The 22,061-nt window shown below is 43.5% G+C and overlaps 1 protein-coding gene across 3 annotated transcripts in view; it reads right to left on the reverse strand.

The window, feature by feature from the left end:
- Positions 1-371: 371 nt before the first annotated feature.
- Tbc1d1 (TBC1 domain family member 1) overlaps positions 372-22,061 on the reverse strand; it is a 214,792-nt gene continuing 193,102 nt past the window's right edge. For all 3 annotated transcript variants that reach the window (XM_026385254.2, XM_026385235.2, XM_026385263.2), the window contains 4 exons: positions 20,552-20,711; positions 13,634-13,803; positions 6,717-6,890; positions 372-2,219 (listed from right to left, as the gene is read on the reverse strand). In XM_026385254.2, coding sequence (XP_026241039.2) covers positions 2,019-2,219; positions 6,717-6,890; positions 13,634-13,803; positions 20,552-20,711 — 705 coding nt within the window. In that variant the 3' untranslated portion in view covers positions 372-2,018. The remainder of the gene's footprint in view (positions 2,220-6,716; positions 6,891-13,633; positions 13,804-20,551; positions 20,712-22,061) is intronic.

Raw genomic sequence — 22,061 nt, forward strand, 5'->3', positions numbered from 1 at the left:
AAGTTTAAAAAAAAAAAAAAAAAAAAAATCTGCCTCCAAAAATCTTCACATTGACCTGAGTTGCCTCTATCTTTCTTTGCTAAGTTCCAGGCTGACTGTTCAATCTACACCCACAGGCTTGTGTTAATGGTGTTATTGCCCAATGCAATCTTGGAACAGCACTCACTGTCACATACACCTGGTGGAGCTGGTTCTCATCTGTGCTAATATCCACGCCCTGTGTAGGTGTCATAATACCACAACACCTGGGTAACAATGTGACAGTTAACATTCATATTGGACACAGGTATGCATGAGGCACTCCTGGGCTGCAAACCAAAGCTGCAAAGTTAAAAAGAACAAACACCGTAAAAACACAGGCATAGGTTATTTATTGTTTTATTGCTTTCTTATTTCTTAATGCAGAGTCAATATTTTTGAATAAGGGTAGTAAGATGTCCAAAATTCAACATTATGAAACATTCAAATAGTAAAATATGATGTGGAAAGAAGCTCTCGTTCCTCCGAGCTATCCAGTGGAACCACTTGGGATAGCAGCTTCTAGACTTTACTGTGTCATCTTGGTAAACCATGACTCAAAGGAACATGAGAACCACTATTCTCTGATCCAGGGGAACAGAAAGGAGTCTCAAATGCCAACCAACCATTCAGGCACAGGGGACAGCATTTTGGTCTCCCTTTGAAATGGCCAGGAGATTCAAACGACTCCAACTATAGCAATCCCTCCTTTCATCCGGGACTTAAAAGAGACTCCACCACCACGAGAGTCAAAAGAAACTCCCAAGAAACATAAGACAGACCAGAAATGATTCTGCTGTCAGGGAAGTGAGCTGTGCCCGCACAGTTCTTCTCTAATTCTTCGTAAGAAAACAACCCATTCTGAGAGCACAGGGGAGGGGACGTACACAGTGACCAGCTGAAACCAGGGCAGCTAGGAGCAGCATTTTGCTTGAAGGCACGGGTCCTCATCATCCTGAGGGAGGGAGTTGCTGCTGGGTTCTGAATTCTGTTCAAAACACATGTTCTACCTCTGGAAAACTGTCAGCTGCCATACATCTGATTGCAAGTTCAGACCCATCTTTTTTTTTAAAGTCCCAGAATCTTGGACACCCCTAAAAATCTCAATGTGCCCTGTCTTTCTGCAAGGAACTAGATATCCAAGGGGTGGAAAGAACTCAAAAGAGTTCAAAAAGACATGACTCCAAGGAACACATGGCTGCAGTACATCACACAATAGGAAAGGACAAATACATGACTCCATAGTATGAAATGCAACCTCCACGAAAAGCAAACACCTCGGGCTGCACCACTGCGGGCCACATGCCAGCCACACAGCTGGAGTCTAAACACTGGTGATCTCCCTGAAAATATTATCTACCATGACTTTGATCACCCACACTTAAAAGACCAGCAAATTTGTATGGAAACACTCAATTTCTTTAAAAAGACAAACTTCCTTAAATACCAAGGATAGCAGCCAGGTTTACTTAAAAGTGATCAAGATGTCCAATTTAAATAAATCAATTTCAGTCCTTCCCTAGGGTCATCTTAGGTTTCCATGATAAGAATAGACAAGGGCCAACTGTACCTCACGGGTGTGGTCACGCAAACCCTCTCTTGAATAACAGACTCACACTCTGCCTGAGGAATCATCTTTGAGCCTCTCCTGCTTCTGGAACCCAGTATTACAAATGCTCTTTACAACATAGTGCTACTCAAAGAGGAAATAACCAGGAAAAGTAAAGGTGCATTTATTCACGTCCATGCCATCTAAAGCTACTGAGTACAGTAATCAAGCTGGAGAAGGGACAAATCACAACCTAAAACAATAAAAAAAAAAAACTGGGATGTGGGCCCTCTATATTGCAAGTTTGAGCTCAAAAGAATCTGCATGTTGGCAAGCCAGTTTCCTCCCTGAGAAGTTTGCTTCACGCTTTGTTTTCTCCCTCCAGCATCTTCTGTCTCTCCTAGTTAAGGCCTGGACAGTGTTGGGATAGTGTACAATTTCTCCGGAACCATTAGTCCCCCGAGGTCTCGGGCTGGGTGCAGTCTGGCTCCCTAGTGCCTGGCTCTGCAGGTTGCCTCCGCAGCTCCTCCACCACCTGAAGCAAGGCGGACCTCTCCAGCTCCAGAGCCAACATGGCCTGCTTCAGCTTGCTCTCACTGGTCAGGAGCTTCTCTACTGTGGCTTCGAGGCTCTGGATCCTACCATTTGCCATCTGGAGAACAGAAGGAGAAATAAGAAGGCACCTGCCCATGGTAACACAGGTGAGGCCGCTGTGCACTCAGCTGCTGCCCAGTCTTGAGAGCACTTTGGAGCCGTGTCTTGGCAGAGACAAGCCTATGGCTGACTATCAGTTCTGGCCACAAAGGAAGCCATTTTTTTTTCAGCTTCCCTTGCAGGCAAGCTGGGCAGGCCCCCACAAACACCAGAGAGCCTCTAGCACTTTCTTCCCTGCTTTATTTACTCTGTGTGCCAGCTAATGAGAAGGTTGCATAGTACTGGAGGAAACCTGACCCCCTTGACTGTAGGGAGGACAGGAAGACACAGCCAAAGAACCCTTCAGGGGAAGGAGGAGAGTTCAGGGACACCCAGACTTCTTGTGCGGGGCGGCTGAGAGGGGAGCTTTATATATGACTTGACCACAGCCTGGCCTATTCTGACTAATACTACGTATAATACTAATACTAATATAGCTACAGGTACAAACTGATTCCACACTGACAAATGGTCAAAATGGCTTCCACGTGATGGTCAGAGTACTAAGCTCTCTAACCAAAAATATTTTCTTTAGGTATTGAAAAAATTGAACGCAGGGGCGCTTAAACACTGAGCTTAAACACCATATAAAATAAATAAAAGGAATTGAACGCAGGGGAGCTTAACCACTGAGCCATATCCCCAGCCTTGTTCTTTTTTTTTTTTTTTCCTGGAGACAGGTCCTCACTAAATTGCTGAGGCTGGCTTTGAATTCCAATTCTCCTGCCTCAGCTTCCGGAGTTCCTGGGATTATAGGTGTGCATTACCATGCCTGGCTTTCTTTTCTATTTTCCACAGACTAACAAGACATCACAAACCTAGGGACTTTCCTTTCCTTAGGAACACAGGATGGCCCAGCATTCTGCAGAGAGGGTACCAGGCCCTGGCTCACTGACCAGTCACCACCCTTAGAGGTGAGCAGCTTCCTCACTCTAGCTCCAAACAAGGACTGAGGATCTCATGCACCTCACATCTGCAGCACCTAACACATGGGTGCCAGGTGGGCAGAGCTCCCAGGTATTTCTCTAGCAACTGGGATTCCTCTCTAATCCACTAGGCTTGGATTCTCAGGCAACAAGCATCTGCTCTAGTGGCATGAAGGGGTTCCCTGAGAGCAGGCGCAGCTCTGACACTTATGCTAAGGTCCCTGGAGCCTGCCTAGCGCGTGCCTGAGCTCACAGCTATACCCTCAGTGCTCTGGTTGGTACAGGATGACTCTATCTCATTGATCAGTCCAGTCCTTTCCATGCCCCATATATCTGATGTAGAAAAAAATGGTACAGCTATTTTTTTCTTGTTTTCAAAACCAGTTAAAGATTTTTTAGTAAGAGAATCCCTGGGGCCGGGGTTGTGGCACAACATGCATAAGGCACTGGGTTCAATCCCGAGCACCATATAAAATACATAAATAAATAGGTAAATAAATAAATAAATGGATAAAAGTATTAAAAACAAACAAAAAACAACAATCCCTGTGCTGAACAGAAAACTCATGACTCCAGGTCTAACTCCAATTGTGCCACTAGAACACTCAAAAAAAAAAAAAAAAAAAAAAAAAAAAGACTAAGAGGCACAGCTGGTCAGCTCTATGCACATCTCTATGCATTTCTCTCCGACCATCAAAATCCTACCCATTGTCAAAGCCTGAACCAGGACCTACCCCATCACTCTGAATTCTCACTGCATTGCAAGGTATACCACACAACTCAGAGAATAGCAAACATGTTCACAAACATGCAGCTTAGAAGTGAGCTAATTTTGCATGGTTAGTAGTGAACTTTGCACAGTCATTTCCCATTCTGCAAGAATGGCAGCTTTCCTCAGTAAGAATGAGGCTCTTTTATGGAGAAAGTCACGTCTTCTCTCACATGATCTGGTGTCCTATAGACTCTAGCTTAGTGTGGGTGCTCAAGAGCTTGTAGTTGCTGATTATAGTGAAAAAATTACATGCACTGCCATGTGGCACTGTCTGGCATGTCCATGTCGTCACTGGAAGTGCTCCTGGGCAAACAGGCTGAAGAACTTCACCTCTAGCTTCTAGACACATTCCTATATGTTTACCAAATAAACAAAAAGGGACTGTGGTATGTTCATCAACCATATGAACAGAACCAAGTTAAGAAATAGGTCAATTCTGATATGGGCAGTGTGTGTGTGTGGGGGGGGGGCGCATTACACACAAAACCTCAGGATTATACTAGACACCTTTCTTGTACAAAATGAAGGCAGGCTTCCCACATGTGAAATGGATAGTCCCAGAGAGGATGAAAAACTACACCTAAAACCCCCACTAACATACCACAACCCAGCCCAACTCTTAAAGAGCTGCAGTGTCCCACTCAGCCTGGTGGTCCCCAGCACAGCCAGGACTCAGTAATTGTGGTGACTGGCTGTCTTAGTCAGGTTTTTCACTGTTGTGACCAAAAGACCTGACAATAACAATTTTAGAGGAGGAAAAGTTTATTTAGGGCTCATAGTTTCAGAATTCTCAATCCACAGATGACAAACTTCACTGTTCTGGGCCTGAGTATCAAGGCAGAAAGGTGTGGAGGAAGAAAGCAGTTCAAAACATGGCATCAGGAAGCAGAGTGAGAGAGACAGACAGAGAGCAAGCGAGCATGCTCCCCTCACCAGGGCCAAAATTAACCTCCAAAGGCACACACTCAGTGACCTACCTCCTTCAACCACACCTTAACTACTTATAGTTACCACCCTATTAATCCCTATTAGGAGCTTAACAACTGATTAGGTTTAAAATCTGATAACCCAATCATTCCACCTCTAAGCTTTCTTACATTGTTTCACACATGAGCTTTTAGGGGACACCTCATATCTAAACCATAACACTGGCATAAAGAGGAATCCTGAATGATTTTCCTACAAGTGTGGAACCACTAGGTCAAGACAAAGACCATTCCAGAGAGAACATCTGTAATTACCAATCACCACTCTCTTGAGGAATGAGCATCTTTTTTTCTCTACTCCCTGACCTTTCTAAAGGTCAGAAGCTGTATCAGATGGTTTCCCACTCTTCATCACCAAAACCACCTGGGCATTAGCTTAAGAAAATGAGCCTTTTATGTGAGTCCCGCTGGTCTTAACAAGGCAGATGCTTCCAGTGCAAATGGGAGCTGCGTTACAAGGGTTTCCGTCACATTATATTTCAGGGACATGCTGTTGGCTCAGAAGCCATTTTAAATGGTCACCTGTACTGTGATTTGCACTGTACTCTCGAAGGCCAGATGAGGCTTTCTGTTCCCCTGAGACCTCACTTCGGGTTATAGCTCAGACTTCTGGGGACAGTGTATACAGGCACATTTTCACTCTTGAAGAGAAAAATAATGTTTCAGAATGTGACTGGTAGTTAGGACTGGTTAAGGAAAGTATTTTCTGTTTGTTCCTGTTCAGCAAACATCTACCAGGGTCTACTGGGATAAATGCCTTTCAGACAAGAGCTAGTCTATATTAGGATCTCAAATGCTGGCCCTGCTCATATCACAGCCAAGTTCCAGTCTGTAAAGCAGAACTTTCTACAGAACAGTTAGGCTCAGATCATGATGGAAAGTTTATTCTACCCACAGCCCAGTAACTCCATAAAATACATATTTTAAGGAAAATATCCATTTTTCTCCAGAGCAACTTAAAAATTTAAAAATACTCTTAAAACCATCCCTGAACAATGACAGCATTCACCCATTTATGACATTAAAAAAAAGTAGAACATATGGCCACTTTATGTCATCTGACTGACAAAGGAGCTATTCTCTGTAGCCAGGTCTTCTTTTGTCCTTGTCACACAGATGAGGGAACAAGACAGAGTGGTAACAGTCTGCCCAGGTGACAGTGGGGGTGGGGCTACTTCACGTCTGGCAGGGCCAGGGCCTGGACTGTGCCTCAGTGCTGCTGCACCTCAGCCCTATGTGCACAGCCCTGTGACCTCTCTCCTCTAGGTCCTCACCCACATGGAGATGGACGTTTCAAAGGGGAGCTTGCATCTACACCAAAGATTCACAAGTAACGACCACTGTTTTAGTTAATTTTGTTAGGCAGATTCCTGGGTCCCTTTGCTCCCCTGTCATCCCTCCGCAGACCCAGCTTGTTTCCCTCATGGCAGTTAAGGCTCTCAGCTTCTCATCATTACTCTAAACACAATCGCTGGCATTCGACTTACAGTGCCACAGCATCCTGAGCCAAGTTGGTCTCTGGGTCTCTCCTAAAAGGGTAAGAAAAAAGCCTCCCAGAAAGCCCTGGGACTGTCTGACCTTAGCAAGTATAATATGTCTGCTCCGAAATAAAAAGACCCATTCTCCTTAGATACCTTTGATCCCAACTACAAACAGATCAGGGTGAAAAAGGTCCTCTGGTCATGGGAAAGCCCAGTCTGCTGTTGCCTTTGGTGAGTTAATGAACGACTATGCACCATGGTTCAGGAAGCTGTCTAATAAATATGCTCTACCTGCAATTGCTCAAGGAGGTCAAGGTTCTGTTTGCGTAAGCTGCTGTTGGTTTTCTCTAATTTATCCATTCTTTGGTTGTCACTGAGAGGAGAGGAATCAATAAGTTCTTCTTGAAGTACATGGTACTCAACTTCATAAGCCTGTAACTGTTTAGCGATGTCCATCTCAAACACCTGTTAGATACAGAAAGGCCATCAGGCTCCAAATAAGAGAAAAATTTCACATGTAAGCCTACACACACACACACACACACACACACACTCTTATGTCACTGAGCATCTATCAATCACCTCCTCATGCTTAGCAATATGCTTAGCAAGACATGATAAATAAGGAAAACTCTCTATGCTAAAAAGGTAATCATTTTATTTGGGAAGAAAGGATAGAAGAGGCATCCAGAAATAATTTTGAGGTAACAATAAGTACAGGTTCTTGATACTCACCTTCCAAAAGCCAAACCTTAGTTTTAAAAAAACTTCCAAAAATTTATTTAGTTATTACTTCTTTTCTCTGAAAATTCTATTAGCTTAGATACATCAACTATGGGTTAAAGGGAGAAAAACAAAAGAATCGAAGTCTATTTGCACAGTCACCAAAGTCAAAGTTTAATTATAACTCAGCTGAGTTTTCAGAGTTTCAAGAACAGCTAAGTAATGGAACTGTGTCCTTTGCACAGATATGCTGAAATGAGCCAAAACCCAAATGCCACCCACACAGATGAGTGAATATGAAACAATGCCTGAGTTGTCTCCCTTCCCATCACAGCAGTAGTGATGAAAAAACCACGTGTGTGAAATGAAGCTCTACATGCACAAGTGACTCAGGGATGGCGTCTGTACTTTCTCTTGGCAAGAGAGCCACAGGGTTCCATAGGGCAAGGGGGCAGGGAGTCAGGAGACAGATGCTGCTGTTGCCCAGCCTGTCCTCTTTCCTTCCCATTATCTCCCAAGGAACCCTATGGGCCAGGGCCTCCCAGCACAAGGGACGAGGCCCCAATGTGGACCTGAGAATGCAGTTGTGCTGGGCCCAGGTGAATGTCCGCTTGATCAGAACACACTCCAGACTGAAGTGAGGCTTTGTAAGAGCAGAGCTACCTCTACTGCATTTCCTTACAAAACAAGCTCCAACACAAGTTAGAAATCAGTGGGAAGCTATCATCCCCTGATGGCACCCTGTGAACATCCAAGCTAACCTACCTCCCTTGGCATCAATTTTTCCCCCCCAAAGCTATGTTTACTTTGTCACAATTGCCAATAATCTTATTTTCCATGAAGGTGAATTTTTCATCTTCCTGGTTTTCAGTTTAATACAGTGATTAACACTAAACGGATTCAAAAGTCATTCTGTGACTAAGAATTAAACTACAAGAGATCATGCATGAGACCATGAGATCAAGTGGATGAGAGAGATAAGGGGACTGTGTCGAACTGATTTCCCTTGGCCTCCAGAATAACCAAGAGGTCAGTGGCAATCACTACCTCCATGTTACCATCAAGGTCACTGATGAAATGGTGGCTCTACTGGAAACTCTAAATGATCTTGAGAGCATTACTTAACCTCCCCATCCTCAGTTCCTGGCCTCCAACATGGGGCAAATGACACCACCTACCAGTGCTGAGAATGAAATGAGATGACTCACACAACACCCTGCACATGCCTGGCTGCACACACCTGTCACAAACCCCCACTTTTCAACATTGTGCCTCAGCAAAACTAGAATGGATGCCATGTCATGGAACTTTTGAAAAGCAAAAACCACAAAAGTGCTGTGGCACCTCTGTGTAATTATAAATCTGGTACTAAATAAGTGCCATAAACACAATTACTTATTTTGTCCACAAAAAAAATTTATTTTTAAATCATCTCTTAACCTAGAAAACTCAGGAACAAAACCTCAGTTTCTTTACACATTTGGATGACCTGTTATGACTAATGGCTCTCAGCTGTGGCTAAAGGCGCACACTCTTCCAGGCCTCCATTCCTAGGTAGGAGCCACTCTGGGTCTTAATCGCCTCAGCTTAATTGCATCACCACCTCCTGACTGCCAAAACACTCAACGGACCTTGATTCTGCAGTTATGCCCCAGAATTGATCCCTAACCATGACAGTGTGTGGCGGGTGGGGAAAGAATCCTGGTTCCTGAACAATGTGTTCAGCCCCAGGCAAATTACTTGGGCAAAGGACAGAAGGGGTGGTGGTGGCAGGAGGGATCCTTGTCCTTGCACACTTAAGAGGACACAAGCGACACACTGCTGGTGCCAGTTTTAGCTAGAGAAAGAACAGGAAGGCCTAAGATTAAAGCCTGAACAAAAAAGAGAAATGTTAAAGACACCTAACCCCACAGGACGGGGACAGGGATGTAGTGGAGGAGCAGTGCTCAAGTGCTCAGCTCCATCTGGCATAGGTCACTCCCTGAGCACCATCCTGCCACAGCTGCAAGGCACCCGGCCCCTCTGAATGTAATCTTTCTTCTGGATCCATGGCAGGATGATGGCACTTGAATTGATCTATGCCTTCCCACCATCCTGACTCTCAGTTTCAGGAAAGTTCCAGAATTGGAACAGGAGAAACGGGAACATTCTTTTCTGTTTGCCAAAGTATGGATTAGTTATTGCCCCATTTTCAATATCTTGCCACAAAGATAAACCATTCATTTTTTGTTATTAAAACACTATAGCTACATTATAGGAAGCTTGCAAAACAGAAGAAAAATTACCAATAAAATTCCCATCTTCTATTTCTTTTTATCCTTATTTCCATAAATGTTTTTCTAGTTAAAAAAAAAATTTCCTCTCACTTTTTTTCATTTAATAGTATATTCTAAGAGCTCTTTCATGTTGCTGTGTCTTCATAACCATAATTATAAATGACTTCATGTGTTCTACCCACTTATTGTACCATGACTATGTCAAGTGTTGGATATCTTGTTACTTTCAAATTTTTGTATTATAAATGACAACTCCAAAATAATACCCTTATACAAATGGACTTTCCATATTTTGGATTATATCCTAAGGATACATTCCAAGAACTGAGATTACTGAGTTAAAGGTTTTACATGTTACTGCTTGTGACACATATTGCCAAACTGCTTCCCAAGTGGAAACAACAGTCAAGGTACAATGCCACTGGCAACGTACCAATGTGCCAGATACAGTATACCCTAGGTGCTGTATCCTGGCGTTAAAAAATGTCAGTTTTGTCATCTAGTAGGTAAGCACTGTATATTATGCAGAAATTTAAATTATGCATGAATCTAAGTATTTTCCCAGACAAGTGTTTACTGGCTCTCCCCTTCAGTGGATTGTTTATGTTCTTCATTTGCTATGGGAGACTCAGGGTTTCTCTTTGTAGTTCATGGACACTGTATAATAAAAGCCTTAACTCTGGTGGCCTGCAGAACTAGCCACATACTTTCCACCTTCCTAATCCCCAGACCCTGCTTCCCAATCAGCAGGAATGGACAGTGGGAGCAGCTGGCATGGGTGTCGGCAGCAAGGGGAGCACTGTCTGTGGTAAATTTAAAAACAATAACGTCGACTAAGAGTTGGTCTGCTTTTATTACCACCACATGTGAGCAATTTTAAACAATGTCAGTGGTAAAATACTCTCTCTACTGTCCCACCCTCTTGGTGGGGCACTGTTGGTCCTTTTACAAAACAAATCATTTCAATAGTGCAAACTGCCCAAGACTGGAGGGCTCCCTCCCCAAGGAGCAGAAGAAGCCACCTCACAGTTGCAATATCTTCTGAACACAGGAACTTTGTTAGGGTTTTGCTTTCATCCTACCAAGCTCAACTGCAAGAGACCAGTTCTTAAAGTTGTAGAGCTTTCAAATGGTCCTGTAGAAGTGAGTCCCCAGGTGATCTTGTAAAAATACAGACTCTGACTCAGCAGTCTGGGGTGGGCCCCAGAGTCTGATCTAATGATAATGCTGGGGCTACAATGAATAGACCCAAAGGATGCTGAAAAGAGACCACAGGCTCTCCCTCCCAACTGTGGCTGGAGTCAGCAGATGCTAGTGTTTACATGCAACTGACAGTTCCTTCAGAGAGTACAAGGTCACACTAAGGAACTGTCATGGAGGTTTCGGAGACCCTGGGTCTTCTATCTGCACTGTCAATGCACTGTGGCTGATCCCAACCTGGGTGTACTGAACTAGAGCTCCAGAACCCCGTCCTTGGCCCAAAAGTCTCTCTTCCATTCAGAATGTTGACCAAGCTGACTATAGGGACAGCACATAATGAAATGGGGCTATAGCTGTCACAGAGAACCCCCCAGACTCTACTCTCCCACCACAACCTGTCATCTTCAGGGCCCATGCTCTGAGGCGTGCAATGAGCACACATCACCTTCACCCCGTGGACTGCCCAGGTTCAGGCCTGGCAGCTCTAAGCCTGATGAACAACTGCACCATGCCCAGATCTGATCTCCACGCAGAACTCAAGACTCAAGCACTCTCTGGCGGGGAAGAGACAGCCAGGCTAACAGAACACTCAGATGCCAGGTTCTAGACAAAAACAGAAGGCAAGGAGACTACACAGAGTTTATCTGTTTTCTACCAAAATCACTGCTGAAATGAAAACCTGGGCCCCCATTGCAGATTCTGTGCAACCTACACCCTTACACCACCCCCTCCCCCGGAAGGGGAGAGGTCTGACTGCTGTAACATCCCAGGAACCTGGAACTGCCCATTCTCCCACTCCAAGCCTCTGGCATGTGTTGTTATCTTCCAGCTTAGGGGTCAGCAAGCCACAGCTTGTGAACCAATTTGTTTCACTTCCTATTTTTGTAAATAAAGTTTTATTGCAACACAGCCAGTTCATTCCTTTACATGCTGTTGATGGGTTTTCAGCACTACAAAGGCAGAGCTGAAGAGTTGAAGCCTAAAACACTTCCTGCCACTCTGCAAGGTGCTGGATGACCCTGACTTATTCTTCCAAGTCTGCCTGGATTCTCCCACCTGACTCTAGCAGCAGCCTTCAGGAACCCATGGCCTTGCCCCTGTAAGCCCTGCCCTCAGGCATGCAGTGCCGGGTATGTTACTCTCTAAGCCCCGCTTCCTTACTATAAAAATGGGAATCCTAATCCTAGACTTGTTAAGGAGTCAGTGTAACTCTGAATGCCAAATTCAAAACAGTTACCTGAAACAAATCAGGTACATCTCTACACAATTTCTCTTCCCATTTGTACACTTCCAACATTTAGAGGGTACCTGATGACTACTAGGATATCAGGTACTTTGGGTAAGTACTACCCTTTATGGAATAGGGGAGAAATGGGATTCTTCCTGGAGTTCCACACCCAGAAAGTAAATGGAATGTCACTGAGAGGCCTGTCCCAGAGCCAGGACAAGCTGGAAGTGGGCACTCACTAGATGGAAGATTTGGTCCAGGTAAGCAAGGCTCTCTGGTTTGCCCCAGCAGCTATGAAACAGACAGAAAAAGAAATAAGAAGGGAATAAATATAAATATGACATAAATTAAATAATGTAAAAGGCAGATAGTTCAGTATTAGGATGCAGATAAAACAAAGAAAGCTCCATAATTAAATGACTCCCAGAGGCACTGAATGTTGAACAGCTGCTAAAGCAATTTGAGATGAGACAAGTTGAAGCCCCACCCTTCCCCTCCACTGCAGAGTGAGTGTGGGCCAGTAAATTAACCACTTTATATCCTCTCAGGAATGCGGTCATGACTGAATGAGATCATATGTATGTGTAGATTCCCTAGAACCTAGCAAAAAGCAAGGACTCAATAAGCCAAAGCCATCCACCTCCAGAGGATTGTGCCAGGGAAGTAAAATAACATCAAGAATGGAGCTTATTAGTTAGCTCAAGATCAGTGTGAGTGGGAAGGAAATCCTCTTTCACACTGGTATATGCAGTGAGCAGAGGTCCAAAGTAACAACAGGTATGAAAACTCTCCTTTTTCAGGCCAACTTGTGCTTAACACCTAAGGTGGAGCAGCAAATGAAGATCAAAAACACTGCATCTGGATGCAATCCACTGGAACTGCTGGATCAGCTGGACTATAAGAAATCTCCAGAATAAGGATTAAAAAAAAAAAAAAAGCTTCATTCTATTATTTGCTTTTACCTGACTGCTCTATATTTTCATTACATTTGGAACAGGTTCTAGACTTAGGAGAGGCCTGACTGCTGACTATGCAGTGACCCAGAGATGAAACCTCTTCCAGCACATTCTTGGTCACCTGGCCTCTGGACACTTGATGGGGACTGTCTTCTGCTAAACTGCTTAGCCCTTCATTATCAGCAATAGTTACTGCAAGATTCTTCCTTACACAGAACTGAAATCTACTCCCAGGGCCAATCCAAACCATTTACCATCTGGCCAAGTTGTAACTCTCAGCCAAATCCACCTCTAAAACTCCACCATTTCAGACAGCAACAACTCTACCACAGAAAGAAACCAGAGGCACTGCAGCCACAGATGTGGAACTGAAATCTGGGGGAAAAAGCACAAAAAACTACACAGAATATATGCCCCTAACACAACTCTGCTATCAAAGAGTTAATTTCAATTAATACCATTCAACAGAAAAATCATTCATTTTATGAAAGTCTACACTGTACAAATGTACACATTTCAGGACAACTACTAGAGCCGAAGGTTCTTAAATGAAAGCAACTACTGATGACTTGAGCTTGCTGCCACACCTGAACACTGCCCCCAAGTTTCCTTGCATCATTTCACCATGACACTCACAGCATATACACCCAGGCACACATTTAATCATGCAGCATGTATTTGTGATGTGCCTCCTTCACGCCAGGCACCATGCGAGATGTTCTTCAGAACAGAAAGCAGCAGGAAACAGCTTCTGCTCAGAAGAAATTTAAGCTTTTACAGACCCAGGAACCGATAAGTATCTGGAAGGTCAGGACTGAATCATACCTGATTGATGGTCTTCTCCATTTGTACCAAGCCCAAGTTAGGTAGTGTGTTTTTGATAAAGTCCACTATGGTTTCTAAGTTTTCATGCTGCAGAATCAAGGGCTTATGGCTTCCCAAAAGACTTAGAGCCACTTTAAATATGACCTCTGACCCCTGAAGAAAGATCATATCTGGGAAAACAGAAACAGAGTTAAGTCATGCCTGTTTCTGACAAAATACCATTCTGTTTCCTTTTCTTCACATCATAGAGCAGAAGGGTAGGAAACATAACCCCAAACTGCAAATTTTATTTCCTTTTTCAGAGTGTGCTATTTCAGATAGGATTGTCAAGACGATACTGCAAATAATAAAAATAATAGATAAACACACTGCTTAGACTTTGTCACAGGTTCATATAAATCTTTCTTTTCCCCCACTCTGAAAATGATTTAAATTCAAGTATGCTTTAAAAGTTATATTGAGAAAAAGAAAATGGTTTTTATTTTTTCTAAGAATGTTCTGGATTTTAAAGAAGTTACTAAAACATTTTTAAATGGATAAACTGTAAGATTTTTTATGGAAATTAAGATAGAATAAGTAAAACAGTTTTCTAATAACGGATAGGATTAAAAAGATCTCTAAAAAACTGTAAAAAGTCTACACCATTGCAAAAGCACATTATATAAATGAGCATCCTGAAGTTCAACATAATAATGGATGAAAAAACCACTTTTCTCGCTAAGGAGTTTAAAGAACCTTGTCAAGGCTACTTTCAAGTTCTTGCTATATTTTCTTAGAGAAACTGGCAAATCATAACAACGCCTATATTTATATTACATAGTGCAAGGGCAGGCAGGCAAGTGGCCAAGTCAACCAGTTGAGAGCAACCCAGCCATCTCCCCCTTTCTTGGAAAAGTGACTCCACTGGACAAAGAGAAGCAAATGTCCTGGGGTTAAAGCATAGCCATAGCAACTAGTAATTAAGTGACTAAATTCAGGCCAGTTATCTAATAACCGGACTAATAAGCATAAGAAAAAATATACAATTTTAAAGACACGAGTAGAAGTAAAATCAGAGGCAAGAGTGAATTTCTTTTTTTTTTTTTTTTCCTTCTTTTGCTTTTTGGCTACAGGCTAATGGAAAGAATGAAGCAGTTGTAAATGTCAACTCAAGAAAACTGAGGGGAAAAAAAGAGGTGAGAGAATCCCTGCTAGGCCACCTTTCCTCGTTTGGTCTGATAACATGTAAAAGCCATTAAGCAGCAGCAAAGCAAAGGCTGACTGCGGCTCTGCCTGTGGGGAACTCAGTCAGAGCAGTCTCCAAACAAAGTGCAAAAAGCAGAAACAAGGGGCCTGGGAACCTATCAGGTTAGCCCTTGAGATGCTGTGACTTCACAAAGCCCTAACCACAACTGGAGCTGGTGCTAGCTGGGACAGGTCCTATGCTAGGTGACGGCAGTCCTGAGATCAGCCTGCCATGGCTGATCAGCATGGGTACCACACAGCTTTCACTAACATCCCAGCTGCTGATGGTCCTGGGTGGCCCCAGGATGGGAAGGGATGCCAGATCCCTGGTTTTCTTACGCAGGGCTGGCTGTCGAGGCTCCGAAGACAATTAGAGAACCAATGGGATCTTTGAAAACTAAACTTCTTCAGGGAAGTACGATCCATAATGAGGCAGTGCCATGGAAGAATATTCCAGCAAATATGTTTATTAAAAATATGGTCTATTTATGTAATTCACCACTACAGGAAATAAAATTAAAAGATCTATCATAGTACAAGATGCATTTTTAAACAGAAATGATATTGCTAAAAAAAAGACAAATTAGATTTGAGGTTAGTGGTTAAGCTAGTACAACTTCCTTTTAATATATGAACATTTTATAGCTTTACAAAAATTTCTCTTTCAGAATAAACATTGACCTTTTTTTGGCAAGGATCTTGGGGAAAGGATTTCATTGTCAAATCAATGATTTCTTATGGCTTGGGATCTTTAGTCTCTGAGGAACAAGTACCTAAAACTGTACCTTAAAATTAGGTGCATTATCACCACATCTAAGCCAACGGAGATAATTACTGGGAGCTTTCAAGAGCATGATCAAATACACAATCCAGATCAGTGGTTCTGAGGTCAGCAACAGGTCTTCTGACTTTCATACCCTTAGAATCTTGGTTTTCACAATGACGTAAGACAGTGCTTCTTACAATTCTAAACTAGGACTTTTTTTGGATTGAATCAAGAAAATGAAAGAAAATTTGGAGAAGTGTTTGTGTGTTTGTCTTTTTATTGGTATGTTAAAAAAAATATAACCCTGATCATGTGTAATTTATTGGGTCTGTTTGCATTTAATGGAATAAAATGGAAAGGTTCTTTCCTATATTACTCAAGACCTTCTGGAGCACTCTTCCTAAGAAGTTTCTTCTAATTTAACTTAAGCATTAGTTGCTATCAGGCACTGAGGATTTAGCCATGAACAAAAGCACAAAGAAGAACTGCAGAGACACCAATGCATGCTGGCTTGGTAGCCAGGGTGCTATGAGGATAACGAAGACGGGAAAGACCAAGGAAGGTGAGTGCTCGAAGAGCCAGTGGGAACTGCTAGGTGAGAAGTCAGGCAGTAACATCCTGAGCAGTGTGTAGGTGGGGAAGGTGTGAGAGAAGCTCCTCCTGTGCAGGGAACTGAAGGCACTTTGGTAGAGGGAAAAACACTGGTTATGTGGGGCAGACTGTGGGGTGCACAGCCAGCTCATCAAGGCCTTCCACTCCCACTCTGGTCAAGGCATGTAAAGCCTTCCGCGACTGCCCACTTTACCTCTGCTCTGAATGGGTCAGTGCCTTGGCAAGAAGGTGACGCTAATGACATCTAGGTTCTGGGTCTCATCCCGGCAAGAGCTCCTTAGCTTAAGAGAGAAAAGGTGCCTTTTATGGGGCCTACTGGCAGTCGAGATGAATGCTCCATTCACACCTCCCACACCTCCTACTTCCAGTGCCCACCTCAGCCCAGAAGCTTCTGGTAGACTGGGTAGGTCTTAAACAAGAACTTCATTTGGGTACCTGATGAAAGAACGTGCTGAAAGGGTTGAAGGAAGACCCCCTCAACTGGCCTCCTAAATCTTATCTGACAGGGGCTACAATTGTGGCTCAGTGATAGAGCAATTGCCTAGCATATGTGAGGCACTGGGTTTAATCCTCAGCACCATATAAAAATAAATAAAATAAGGGTATTATGACCATCTACAACTAAAAAAATTTTTTTTTTTAAATCTTTCTGACGGCATTTGGGAGAGACTCTATATTTACATAATCAGTACTTCCCCCCTCACTCTAGAAATTTTAGAAATTAAAGATAATTTTTCAATGGCTGTAAAATAAGTTACTACAATCCCCCACTGCTTCACCCAAAGTATTTTAGTTTTGTATGGCTTCCAATCCATATCCATATCCATTTGCATGCTGGATTTTTTTAAACCAGTAATGTCCTGGGAAAGGTGCACTGAAGTCCTCACTGGAAACCACTGTATGCAGAGAACTGTTGGAGGCATCAGCAGCACTGCAGCAGCCCAGGCACAACCTGCAGTCCATCCCTCTCCATAGGACTTTCCTCCTGTCCCTTCCCTTTCCTCTCAGTTTTTTCAAGCCTCCTAGAAACACACAGGAAGTTGAGGGAATGTTAAATCAGGCTGACTCCACAACTTCGCACATTATTCGCTGAGAATTCCACTAGCTACTTCCCTTTAGAGATGCTGCAACAGTCCTGTTCCCATGTTCCAGCGTACAGAACCTCTACTTACAATCCTGTGATCTCAAAGTGAAACTTTCCTCTGTGAACTCACGTGGTATTCTCTTTCCCAGCCACCTGTCTCTGTCCAGGCTAACCCCTCTCCCTGACTTTCTCTCAGGAGCCTGTGGCCTTCTGGTTGTGGCACATTCCTATCAGGAGCAGATGGGGAGCTGACAACAACTGTCAGAAAGGCTGACAACAACTGTACAGATTCGTTCCTTCTGTCATTTTGGTACTGAGGAATGAACGCAGGGGAGCTCTACCACTGAGCTACATATCCAACTCTTTTTTTTTTTTTTTTTAAATTTTGAGACAGGGTCTCAACAAATTGCCCATATTGGCCTATCTTCCTGCCTCAGCATCCTGAGAAGATGGGATTACCACCTACGAGGCATGCACCACCACACCCAGCTTACTGTACAGATTTTTAAAAACTCACTTCATTGTCACTGCATGACATTGCCTGAATGGCCAGACGGTTTCCTGGCCATACAGACATACTTGTTTTCCCAGTCTATTTTTGTCCTAAAACTTCACTAAAGCCTGCATTGCATTACAGGTGGCTTATGCAAAACCCTCAGTTTCATGCCCCACCACCTCGTCATCTCCTTGGCAGGACATCCTAGAGGAAAAACTAGGAGCCCAACACTGCAGCCTCCTCCACCAGTAGGAGCAAGCAGCTCCTATTTTCTGGATTTTTCTTCCCTACAGGAAGATGTGGTTAGAAGGTGAACAGAATAAGCATTTTCCCCAAGGCCCTGCTAACCTTCAACCAGAAACATATAGAGGAGAGTGGTGTGGCACCAGGCAGGATGACAGCTAATCAGTGTGACTACCAAGCATGGCTGAGGCACACATATTGTTGGTAGCTGCCCTTCAGAAGCAAATCCTTGATTTCCTTAATTTGAAGTGACCTATAATTCATACGTGAGCTATGCTGATGCAAGTGGAGAATCTTTTACTGATGTATAAAACAGCGAGCAGTCAACAAAGGTCCGTTTGTTTTTAGGGTTTATCCAGGCTTAAAGGCTTATAATAAAATGGGCCCCAGGCCAAAAAAGATGAGAGTCTGGATGGCAGGCTTCAGAATTTAAAACTAAGGAACCTTCCACCTGGGGCTCAACAAACAGGGTTGAAGTCACCAAAACTGTATTTAGAAATGGTTTTTAAAAAACATCTTTTCAGTGGAACCAACTAAATTGTTCAAGTCCTGAAGGCAATAAGGACTATGCAAAAACATCCAGTAGAGTCTGCAGAGTGACGTCACAGCACAAGGCTTCCTTCAGCTCCCATGGCTGCCTGTAATCCCTGGCGCCCTCAATCAGCCAGACAGGAACCCACTTGATCCAGTAGGCAACACTGGCACCTTTATACTGCATAAGAAACTCCAAAACCCACCACTGCCTCCACAGAGAAAAACATTCTCCTCAGCTTTTATTTATGAACTCATTTCTAGAAGGAGCTTCAGAGAGCTCTGAATTATTTCACAACAGAAGGGCTCTTTGCTTCTTTTTTCATGTCTTTTGCCCACTTATGCAGCCTAAAGAAAGACTTTTCCCCAGAGCCCAGAACTCCCTGCAGGCAGAAGCTCCAGCAGTGGTCCACAGGCAGGGGTGACTCAGTGGCCACCATGCAGTTCCTCCAGCTCCAACTGGTGGTCAGCCCAGCTCCCTGGGGAGGATTTTCTTCCCAAACCATGGAATTCAGTGCCTGGGCTATTTTCAAACTAACAAATGGCATTCTCTCCTCTCTCTCTCAATCTTCAGTCCTCTTTGTGACCTTGTATGAAAAACAGAATTATGGACATCATTACGGCAGGTGCAAGTATGACTGCACATATGGTGTGATGCTACATTGTGTCCAAAGTTGTGCTGCAATTGTGTACAATGAATCAAAATGCTTTCTGCTGTCATGTATACCTAATTAGAATAAATAAATTTTTAAAAAACAGAATTATGAAAAACTAAGTAAGGTGGGTTGATATATTTTTAAAAATTTATCCAAAGTAAAAAAAGAAAAAAAAAAAAACACCACAGAAATCACTGGCAACAAAACAACAAGAAAAACTGAAGGCCACAGCTAGAGATCTAACATCTGTAATTCTTCCCCCCAATACTAGGGATGGAACCCAGGGTTTTGTGTGTGCTAGGCAAGCACTCTACCACCAAGCTATAACACTTTTTATTTTATTATTGATACAGGGTCTCACTAAATTATCCACGTTGGTCTTGAACTTGGAATCCTCCTGCCTCAGCCTCCCAAGGAGCTGGGATTATAGGGTACGTCACCATACCTGGCTTTTTACATAATATGTAAAATTTACAAAATACACCTGAAATAGTAATATCAGTGTTTCTCTACATTCCCTTTAAGATGTTCTTTGATTCTATAAATAAATCTTTGAAAGTATAAGATTACATGGTTTTTAAACTATCAAATGACTTTCCATAAAGGACATTTCCTTCACAATAAAAAAATAAGTGAATACAACCTGAATTGTCAAAAATGTTAGTTTCATTTTAAATTGGGGAAAATAAGTTGTACAGGAATTGATTGTGCTCATGGTATTTCACCAGGTTCCCGATATGCAAAAGGATGGCCCTTGTCCCTGCTTATCTCAGGAGACTGTGAGACTTTACCCATGAACTCCCATGCTTCTCAAAGAGTAAAAGAAAAGGGTAGGTGTGGCCCACAGACAACCTAAGGTCACAGCAGGGCATAGCCGTGGGTGTGAGAGGTGTCAGGGTACAAGAGGAGAGAGTCACGCACAGAGTTGTCTCAGATCCTGACGGAGAGGTCTTCCAAAGTAACTAGAGAAAAGAAGAGCTAGAGGCAGCGAGAGCAAAGAAGGGAAGGAGGACACAGAAAAGGAACCTAGAAAGAGTACCAGGCCAGAGGCAGGGGGCAGAGAGGCTGAAGACAGGGCTCCCTTAGGGACAGCCATAGGGCTGTGAGGGGAATCTGACTAAACTCTCAAGGTAGAGACAGCTCGGGAAGCTTCTGGAAATCCAGGATGCAGGAGTCCCAAAACCCACCCTACTAAACTCAGACTGTCAGTAATACCCTGCTCCTAACGAGTGGCACAGTTACAAAATTAAGCAGGTCCAGGATTAAGTGACAAGAAATGCTTCTTGCCCCACAGGAGAATGCTTACCAAAGACTCTGGCTACGAAGCCCAGTGGGAACTGCGAGGCAAACACGGTGAGGAACCAGGGTGCAGCATAGAGACTGGGGCCGATCTCGTGCTCCTCCAGGTGATCGTAGAGGTCTCTGTGGTAGTCGTGGAGAAGCCGAGACAGCTGGTACATCTGGATCTGCAGGGACAGATGCCCACGGGTGCTGAGAATCCAAGATGGGCTGTGTACCCCAACTTTCCCATCCTCACGCCTGAGGGAGTCATGGCACTTGAACCTTTCTAGTTGGCTGAGGCAGTCACTGACCTCAGCTATTAACTCCTTCAACAGTGCTTCCTGGGGGACCATGATGCAAGAGGCACTGGCTGGGAATAGGCCCAGGACACTAGTGTTAAGTACCCTAACACTCTCTTTTTACTGTCCTCTGTGTCCCTTGGCTAAGGGAATCTCAACATCTGCCTTGTGCTAGCATTTCAAAAATTCTTATACGAATACATATTGAGAAACTCGGATGCAGGTGAATTAGAAATAAAAGGCCAGTCTCTCTGCTGAGAATAAACTGAGGGCATGTCACAATTCCAGAGACGTCCACCATACATGTTCACTCAGTCAGTTCCCTGTGAACTCACAAAAGGCAGGACAAGAGTAATTTTTAGATTTATAACATATGGAATACATAGATCCAGGGCAAGATCATATAGGAAGTTAAGTATTTTTCTTAAGGTGAATAACTTTTTCCAATTAAAGTTCGACTCCAAAGTCAAGATGTCCTTCCTCAAAGAATGTTACAATTCTGGCAGGAAGCTCACTCCAGTTCCCAGCAGCCCCATGGCTCTCAGGGTTTTTTTTTTAATCCAGCCCAGCAAATCCATGGCCTGGAAACAATAACCTTTAAAGAGGGTCAGAATCCAACTGAGATGCTCCAAGCTGGGTATGTACTACCCCAAATGAGGAAAAATAAAACCACTTTCAGAGGCCTAAAAAATAAACTTCTCTTAAACATCAGCCAAAGTCTAATCAACTGAGGCCACTGGCCCCTGAAAGATTTGTGTGTTATGCTGAATTATAGGAAATTAAAAAATTCCACTTTGATGACAGATGCCTCTACAGTAAAGATAATGAAGGGAACGGAGGAAGAACCTGACAATGTGTGGAAAGTGCTTTGTGGGTCAAATCTTTTAGTGGACGGAACAATCCCTCTACGAGATTCGTGTTCATGTGGTTCATATTCACAGGTCGAGGCAGAACCATCTTCATGTAATTTTGGATTCTCAAAGTCCTTGGCTCTAATGATACTTTCTAAGGCTCTGAAATTACAGAACTCTGCTGGGAAATGAACATATAAACACAAGTTCCAACATTTTAAGCAACAGTTAGATATATTCCCAAAGGAGGATCCAGTGCTCTTCCTCACTCTGAAATGTGGAGGGCAGTGCCCGGCGTGTGGACATGCTGCTCAGTCTGGCCTCCTTCAACAGACCTGTTCGTTTAGTAGATACTGCCTACGCCCACTCCATCCTGGGTACCACT

The sequence above is a fragment of the Urocitellus parryii genome, chromosome 10 (genome assembly GCF_045843805.1).
Source record: "Urocitellus parryii isolate mUroPar1 chromosome 10, mUroPar1.hap1, whole genome shotgun sequence".
NCBI classification, from domain to species: Eukaryota; Metazoa; Chordata; class Mammalia; order Rodentia; family Sciuridae; genus Urocitellus; species Urocitellus parryii.